Source organism: Bison bison, unplaced genomic scaffold (assembly GCF_000754665.1).
Source record: "Bison bison bison isolate TAMUID 2011002044 unplaced genomic scaffold, Bison_UMD1.0 scf7180017864492, whole genome shotgun sequence".
NCBI lineage: Eukaryota > Metazoa > Chordata > Mammalia > Artiodactyla > Bovidae > Bison > Bison bison.
In genome coordinates, this window is record NW_011495051.1 from 9,980,912 (window position 1) to 9,989,887 (window position 8,976).

Here is an 8,976-nt window from a genome sequence, read left to right on the forward strand (position 1 = left end):
TGCGATTTCCCAGGTAAGAATACTGGAGTGGGTTGCCATTTCCTTTTCTAGGGGATCTTCCCAACTCAGGGATCCAACCGGAGTCTTCTGTATTAGCAGGTGGATTCTTTATCACTGAGCCATCAGGGAAGCCTCCTCTTCAACAGTAGGGGAATGAAATGTGAAAATGCACGTAAAATCCCTACCACAGTCTTTAGGCCACATGGGGTATTTGATTCACTGTTACGGACCCGAAAATTGAGCTTCCAATGACTTGCCTTTTCCACCTGGTGAGCAATGCGGGGAGGTGACTTTCCGACCCAGGCCCCATCTCCTGCCACGTTAAGTTCACTTCCCTTGAACTTCCACTTTAAGTTCAAGTCACCGTGAACCCGGGAGACCTGGTTTGAATCAGAGCAGCGGGAGATGGGTGCTTGGATTCTTCCAACCGAGCCTGAGAAGGTGTGGGGCAGGGCGCTGTCAGTGGGCGGAGACCGGGAATCCCTTGCCGAGTGGAGGAGGCGAGTTGTGCCCCTCGCCCTCTCTCCAGACGCGAGGTGGAGAGGTGAGTATTGCGGCGGCGGCGCTGTCAGTACCCAGGAGCCCAGACAGTGCTTCTGCTGAGGGGTGGGGGCAAGCAGGGAAGGGAGCGAACGGAACGCAAACTTCCCCGTTTGTCTCTGGAGCCCGGTTGATTTTGGTAGGCGGGAAACGCGCGCTCTCCAGTGGAGGACAGACAGTGTCAGAACTGAGGGTGGCTGGTGAAACCGGGAGGCGAAGGTAGGGTGGGATGCTATGAGGAGGGATCCAGGGGAGCAGAGCTTCTGGGGCGCTGGCTTCTGGCCGAGGCTTTGCGCCTTCAGCCTTCATCACAGACAGTTCCGGTAGCTCATTTGCAAACAGCAGGAGGGGTGATCTGTGGTGGTGAACGACTTAACACCTTTTGGTTGCAAGGTAATCTCAATGCACTGGAATGCCGGCGGCTCAATTGCTTGTAAGGAAAGACTGGGAGGCTTTCTTTCAGCTGTTCTGTCCGTGAGAAAGCAAACATCCCATTTCTGGATAGAATCAGTACTACTTCCACCAGTCTCCAACACGGCAGCCAACCCGTGGAAGCTGAAATCATCATTCAGCTCTCTAACTTTGCTTTGCTCACAGATCAGGGACTAACTGAGCAGCTGGAGAAATCACATGTGGCTTGTCAGCTGGCCTTGTGGCCCCCACAGAACTCTTTCCTTAGGTCTCGCTCCCCCTGCCGGTCCCTGTAAACCCAGCTGCTCCTTTTCCATCTCTCCCCGCCTACACCTTCACTCACACCAAGCTCTGCCTTTATTGGTTTAGAGCTCGCCTTGTTCCAAAAATAACTTGGGGAGGGGGCTCAAAGATTCAGGTCCCAGGCATGATAAAATAGATAGGGGAAAATGGGAAGAAAGGGGGGAAAAGGATAAAAGTATAATAATAGCAATAATAAAGCTTCTTTGTGTGTTGGGGGGAGGGGGCTGTGCAAAAGGCTTCCTTTTCATAAGAGCCAAAGCAAAGAGGAAAACTCTCGATTTCAGTATTTTCATTGTTCAGAGCAGAAAATAGAGGAGAAAAAAGCAAGAGGAGGGTTGTGATAATTTAATGAGCGTCCCCGCCCCAGTAGCCACATGCTATTGGGACCCTGCTTTGGTGAGTCTAGTAAGTCTGCAGAAGGAGGGCTTGGACCAGACAGCCCTAGCAGGTTTGGACAAGCCCCGGATGGAACCGTCAAGATCAAATTGCGCAGCCAAAAGATTTGGCAACAACCTTTCCCCTTGAACTCTGTGGAACTTGCTTGGCTGCTGGTAACAGGGACTCTGACCCTGAGCTGCTTCTCTGGGGGGAGATGAAGACAGATGGATGTATCCAGTTGGTCAAGACAGCAGGCAGGCCTGTAGGTCCCCAGGTCTCGGTGCAGGCTAACAGCAGGTGTTGGAGCCCGTGTTGGCCTGTGTTTGGAGCCCACCCTTCCACTTTCTCTTGTGTCCTTGAGCTGATGATTTCCCCTTTCTGAGCCTCAGCTTCCTCCTCTGTCATAATGAGGATGACATGGTGTGACCCATAGCACCTGGGGACCACACGATCAATGTCATTCCGCCTTTCCCCCATTCTGGTTGTTTAAAGTTTTGTTTTCATTCTTGGGATTGGCTTTGAGAATCTCGGCAGTCAGAGGAAATAGACATTTATTCGTCAGAGGAAATAGGAGGGGGTGGGGTGTTGGCAGAGTCTGCTGGACAGTATGTAGTGTGTCCAGGAGGGTTGGTGTGTGGAGAAGCTTGTTAAAAGCCAGAGAGGTGGACTGTGAACCTTGTCACAGGGGGGATGCCACCTGTCCTGTTCTCTGACGTGTGCCCATTGCCTAGCACAAGGCTGGCCATCCCCTGGAGTGCAACCAGTGCTAGTTGAACAAACATGTGGGTTATGGGAGGAGGAAGGTGCATAAGATGGGGCAGGGATGAGTGTGTAGAGTTGAACTGAAGATAAATAAGACTCTATGCAGACCTCTGGCCATAGAATTGGCTACTCAGTGAGGAAGTGCGCCCCCCACCACTTGGGGTAATCAAAAATCTGCCAGGGTGTTTTGCCAGGGGAAAGGTTGAAATCCATAGGAGGCCTGGTTGTAAGTGTTTCCCCATCTGTAAAATGAGCAGCAGTCACCCTGGATGGTTGACTAAACCTGCCTGGGGCTGTTTGCTGGGGTTAAGATTAGGCTTTAGGTTGTGGGGAGGGGAGGGTAGAAGGTGCTGGTGGCATACAGCCTGGCATGCAGTAAGTGCGCTGCCAGTGCTTTACAAAGAGGAAGATCTCAAGACGTGTCAGGTCATGGAATCCGTCCATACAGCTGAGGGAGTGTGGATTGTTGAGCTCAGGAATACATTTTCACAGAGGGACTACAATTTTCATCGAGTGGTGGCAAGTCCAGTAATGCTGGGAACAAGAGTGTTAAGAGGTCAAGGGAAATTAAGGTTTCCCCAGAGGAAGCAGTATGATGCAAGGTGGGGAGATTTTAGCTCTGAGTTTTGGAAGCCCAAGGGGACCGTTTCGGATGAGTGGGTGGCAGAGCGGTGTAACCAGGTGGTCTTCCTGTGATTCTGATTCCAGGCCACTGAGGGGCAGCCTCAGGTGCCACGGAGGGCACCTCCCTCCGTGCTCTGCTGGAACACTGGTACCTCCCCCCCTTTCCAGATGCTTCAGTACCAGGGGCCTCTGCCCTCCACAGTCCACGCCTCACACTGTAATGGTCACACTTATTCATTCTATTTCTTTCTCTTTATCCCCACCTGACCTTAATATTTGCGTGCGAACTCACTTTTTCCAGGGGGAATTGAATTTGCATTCAGTTATCTTGTTAGGGGCCCATCTCCCATCATCAAGCTGAGAAATTGTCTTTTTGCTTTTCCAACATACTGGTGGTGGTGACTGGTTTATCAGGACCTCCTGTCTGCTAATTTCATGCTTCACTTCAACTTAGTCCCTTATTGGACATTTCCCATTTTCCAGCCTCTGCTAGTGGCCAAGGACAGAGCCACAGATGTCACAAAGTCCTCAACCACAGATTATAAGCAGAAATAGTTACAATATGAAGGGACGATGCTGTAAGAGTTGTATTCACTTGTCAGAAGTACCGTGAGTGCCCCCAGGATTCATTGATTCTAGCTCCCTGGAAAAAAATCAGGATCAGAGAGGAATCAACATTTGAAAAGGGTTTTGAAGGATGAGTAGGAGCTGGTTATGCAAAGAAACATACACATATTGCCTGATGAGATCATTGGAATACTTCTCAGACTTCATTTTGTACACAGAATCATGTGGGAGAACTTGTTAAAGTGCAGATTGTGATTCAGCACATCTGGGTGGGGCCTGTGAGACTGCATTTTTAACAAGCTCCTAGGTGATGCCTGTGCAGGGCCCTTGACTGGACATTAAGTAATGAGGCTTTAAAAAGCTTTAATGTGTTATCTCTGTTCCCAAAATGTGTGGCTTGCCTTTGCATGAGTGGCCCAAGTTGGTGGCAGGGTCCTGTCATTCTCTAAAGGGTAAGGAAAGGCTCTCCGTTTGCAGGAAACCTCACCTCTTCTGCTTCTAGAACATGGTTATTTCTCAGGTCCTTCCTGGTAGGCCCCACATGTCCCCAGATTTGAGCAATGGCATCACGGAAGACTATTTAAAGCTGTGTAGCCCACAAGTTTAGCTCTTTTTCCTGACCTTATGCATGGTAAGATCACACACCTGTGACTTTTACAATTCCAATATTGTAAAATGGTGCTCTTTTCAAAGAGCCTTGGAAAACATACTCATATTCAATCTTTCTGTACATGTACATCCAGAAATCATTTTTAAAAAAGCCTCTGTACACCACAACTCCCAAATTCTCCTATAGCTCCTGTAGGGATAAGGGATTTAGTCCTTATGAGAGGTGCCTGGTTTGGGAGCCATGGGTTGGGGAAGGGTGGGGAGGGGAGGCCTTGAACTGATGAGTGGTTTCTGGAGTGAGAGCCTCTTAGGAAGGTTGATGAGCTTGATCAGATTCAACTGAGCCATAGGTCTTTGAGTTGTAAGTGACATGTGTTCGTTGCCTCAGGAACAGCGCAGCCGGAGAGGAGAGGCCATGGCCAGCTGCCCGTCAGCTGTTCCGGGCTAATTTGGGCCCAGGGTGACAGTGATGGTGACAGGCGGGGGCAGTACCGGGAAATCCGCATAGGGGACTTCATGCGGCTTGAGTAAAGCCAGGCTGGTGGGTGGGTGGACCACTGGGACACCCTGTCCTTGCATGGCCCTCGGCCACCCACCTCCTCATGAGTCATGGTTCTGGGTGGAAGTTCAGCATGGTGTCTGTCTCCTGGGGGCGGTAAATGCCCAGCAGGGAATGTTTGCAGTTGGCACATGGCTCTTTCTGCTCAGTTCTCTGCTTGGCATGTAGGAGCCCCCACTTGAAGATTACCCCGAGTGCCCTGCCTTGCGCTCATCGCCTGTCTGCCAATGCTGCCACTCCCCACTGACTAGAAGGCCTGTCTAGCTTCTCTCCTTCTCACCTGGATTTGTAAATCCCTTGAGGGCAGGTCCCCAGGGTTGCTTGGGTGGCTGGCACTGAGTAGACACAGCAGGGGAGGATGCATGGGCATCTGATCTCTTCCTCCACCCCTCCCTCCCTTTCCTGAGAAATGCCCTGAGCTCAGGCCAGGCAGGTGTGAGGCCCGATCCCTGGTTCATGCCTCCCACTCAGCCCCTCTTCTCTCCAGGACCAAAGAGAGTGGTTTGCAAGCCCTCAGGGCTTGGACCTTGACGGACAGGTGTTCCTTTTGCTGAGGGGGATAGAAGACATGGATGAGAGCCAGCTCGCCTGGTGGAGACCCTGAAATCCCTTTCTCACCCATGACTGCAGCCCCCTTCCCTGCTGGGTTTCTTATGGCAGAGTAAAGTTTTCCACAGCAGACCATCTGGAGTTCCTTTGGGGTCATGTAATCCAATCTCAGGGCTCTGGGTTTTGAGTTTTTTTTTTTTTTAAGTCATGGAAAAAAGGGCAAAGAATAGTTTCTTAAATTGAACTCAAGAGTGATAAAAAAAATCTGCAGTTGATCACATTTCATATCTGTAAATAATAATATAATAACTTGAATAAACACGTTGCCATTCACAATGCCCTTTCACACAATTTTTTTTTCCCCCAATTTTCTCAAAGTCCTAGTGGGTGTCACCTCCATTTCAAGATAAGGCTGTTAAGGTTCAGACAATAGATGTGGCTCAGAGAATGAATAGGTAGGAAGGGGGTTCACACCCCTTGGGTTTGCATCTGGGTCCTCTGTAAGGGGCTCCCCATGGGCCTGACCCCCAAGGAGATGCTGGCTGCTGACCACTCTCTTGGATGAATCTCTAGATTCTGATTTCCACACCCTCCTTTTGTCCAAACTGACTTCCCCATCACTCTGCTCTAGCATAACTGAGGCCAGAGTCACAGGAACTTGGGAGCTGGGCTGACCCTTCAGAGCAGCTGGGATGCAGACACAGGAGCCAGCCTGGGGGCCCTGCCTTGAAGCAGGCACTGGATATGGGCTGCCTGGTACAGGGTGTTACCCCCTGGCTGAAGGCAGTGCCCCCAGAGAAACTCCGCTGTGTGCTTGCTTGCTATTCTCTGGCAGCTCTGGGCTGAGTGCCCGGTCCTAACACGGGACCCCGAGTGGCCACTACAGCATCCGCTGCCAGCCTGCTGGACTCCAGTGGGGCAGCGCCTCTCTCAGTCACCTTTTCAGTCAGTGGCCGATTGCAGCAACCCACTGGGTGGCTATGTTTTGAAAGGAGATGGTTGACACAGTGAGGATTTCAGTGTAGAAGACCACCGCCAGGAGAGTGGAGTGGCCCTGGGACTTGAAGGTAGAATGCAGGTGAGCAGAAAGTGGAGGGGGTGATTTTACAGCACTCTTTCCAGCTGCAGTGTCCTGGCTGTGTGTGAGCAAAGCAGAAGACCTTACCTCTGAGATCTGCATGCAAGATCAGATATTCCTGGGCTAAAAGCATCTTCGTAAGTCAGCTGGAATAAGTCTGGAGCCTTCTCCTCCCCTGCTGGGTCACTCATTCAGAACAGCATGGACTTAGACGAGCCCAGACGGCCCCCTGGCACGTGGTCACGATCGCAGCTGCCGTGCATCGGCCATCTGTAGTATTAGGTGCTCTTCTGCCCTTGCTGTGCTCCTGTGAGATTTGGGGACTCTCATTATCATCATTCAGAGATGAGAAAACAGCAGTTTCTTGGGGAGTTAAAGTATTTATGGCTGGCAGGGCTACATGCTAGGTCTGGTAGCTTCTACCTCTGTGTGCTTGGATACTCTTGAGTGGGAGGCAGTTGACTTGCGAGGTCAGTAAGGAATGAACAGGTGGCCATGCAGATGGAAGCATGTGGTAGGGAAGCTTCAGATGGGAGAAAGGACAAGGAACGTTCCAGGGCTGGGCTGTGCATGTGCTCAGAGCACTGATGTGGGAGGAAGGCAGGCTTGGTCTCTGCCGTCCTCCGCCTTGTGACACAGCACCTGGTCCCTCTTCTCAGGAAGTGAGGCTTCATGCCACGAGAGTGATGCCGTGTTCTCCTTTCTTCCCCCTCCGCCTCCAGCCTCACCTTTCATCATCGCCATGCTCCTGGCCAGCCTCAACAGCTGCTGCAACCCCTGGATCTACATGCTCTTCACGGGCCACCTCTTCCAAGAACTTGTGCAGCGCTTCCTCTGCTGCTCATTCCGCCGCCTGAAAGGCAGCCGGCCTGGGGAGACAAGCGTCAGCAAAAAGAGCAACTCGTCCACCTTTGTCCTGAGCCAGTACAGCTCCAGCCAGAGAAGATGCTCGCAGCCATCCACGCTGTGACTGATAGGGCCAGGACTACCCTCCTTGGCTTCGATTGTGCGACAGTGACACTCTGGTTCTTGGTGGCTGTGTATATGTGTGTATAAGGTACCTTTCAGTTTGTACCCCTCTGCACCTTGGGCAGCTGGAGTTGGGTGGGGAAGCAACCCCCATGGGGAAAGATGGTAGGGTGACTCCACCATCAAACCAAGCCCCGGATCTTCCGTGGGCTCCCACGGGTACTTCTCCTGCCCTGACCCCACTGCTGCCTTCCTTTAACAGTAAGTCCCCTACATAAGAATGGGTTCTGTTCTGAAAGCACGTTTGTAAGTCCAGTTTGTTAGTAAGTCCAACAAAGTTAGCCTGGGTACCCAGCTAACACAGTCAGCTATATGGTACTGTACTAGTTTACTATATAGTATAGTGCTGTATAGAGTACTGTACTGAACTAGTATATTACTGCACTGTAATAGGTTTGTAATACTTTTCACACAAGTAATACACACATAAACGCAGAAAGTAAAGCATTCTCAGTTTTATAGTAGAGTACCTTGAAAAGTACACCTGGAATACAGGGGCTGCCATGCCTCTTTGAAAGTTTGCAACTAGAAGGTTCATGTGTAGAGGACTTACTGTATTCTGGGATCTTGAGAGAGGTAGTAAGTATAAGATTGGTGACCATTGGGTACAGAAGCCTAGTGTTCTGAGCTTGGGGTGAGGACTAGGACCTTGCTGGTGGTGGTACTAATAGCCTCCTGGCCTCAAAGCGCTTTTGCCTTTGAGTGGACTGGTGCTAGCATCCTTGAGCACCAACTTGTCTGAAGGTGGCCCCAGAACAGGGGATTCTCTTCGGAGACTGTCTGGCACAGGCAGCCAAGTAAAACTTGGGTTAAAAGTGTTTGGTATGCTAATACTTAAGAAGCATTTGGGAAAGAAAAAGGAAATAAAAGACATCCAAATGTGTAAAAGAAGTAAAATTCCTTACAGATGATGCAGTTTGTATATAGAAAATTCTAAGGAATTCATGCACACATGCACATACACAAACCCAGTAGAACTAATGCGTGAATCAGGGTTGTGGAATACAAAGTCAATATAAAAATCAGTTGTTCCTCTTTACCCTGGCAATGAACAATGTGAAAATAAAATTCAGAAATAATTCTGTTTATAATAGTATCAGAGGGAATAGGAATAAATTTAATGAAAGAAGTGCAAGACATATCCTGAAAACTACAAAGTATATTTGAAAGACGTTGAAGGCTTAAGTGAATGGGATGACATCCTATGTTTATGGATCAGAGACTTAAATATTGTTAACAATACTCTTCAACTTTATATACAGATTCAGTGTAATCCCTATCAAAATCCTAGCTAGTTTTTTTGTACAAATTGATAAGCTGATCCTGAAATTCACATGGAAATGTCAGGACCCAGAATAGCCAGATAAACACTGAAAAAGACGGACAAAGTTGGTGCATTCATACTTCCGGTTCAAAACTTATTATAAGGCTACAGTAATCAAAAGAGTGTGGCATAGACAAAAGAAGAGGCATATAAACCAGTGGAATGGAATGGCCTTGTGTTTATGGCCAATAGATTTTTGACAAATGTGGCAAGAGAATTCAATAGGAATGGTAGTCTTTTTGG

At 49.5% G+C, this 8,976-nt stretch overlaps 1 protein-coding gene across 1 annotated transcript in view; it reads left to right on the forward strand.

Moving 5' to 3' along the window:
- The window catches only part of OXTR (oxytocin receptor), a 9,784-nt gene extending 1,478 nt beyond the window's left edge, over positions 1 to 8,306 (forward strand). Inside the window, exon 2 of the mRNA XM_010828413.1 lies at positions 7,103 to 8,306. Within this exon, the coding sequence (XP_010826715.1) occupies positions 7,103 to 7,350 (248 nt within the window). The 3' untranslated portion in view covers positions 7,351 to 8,306. The remainder of the gene's footprint in view (positions 1 to 7,102) is intronic.
- The last annotated feature ends 670 nt before the right edge of the window (positions 8,307 to 8,976 follow it).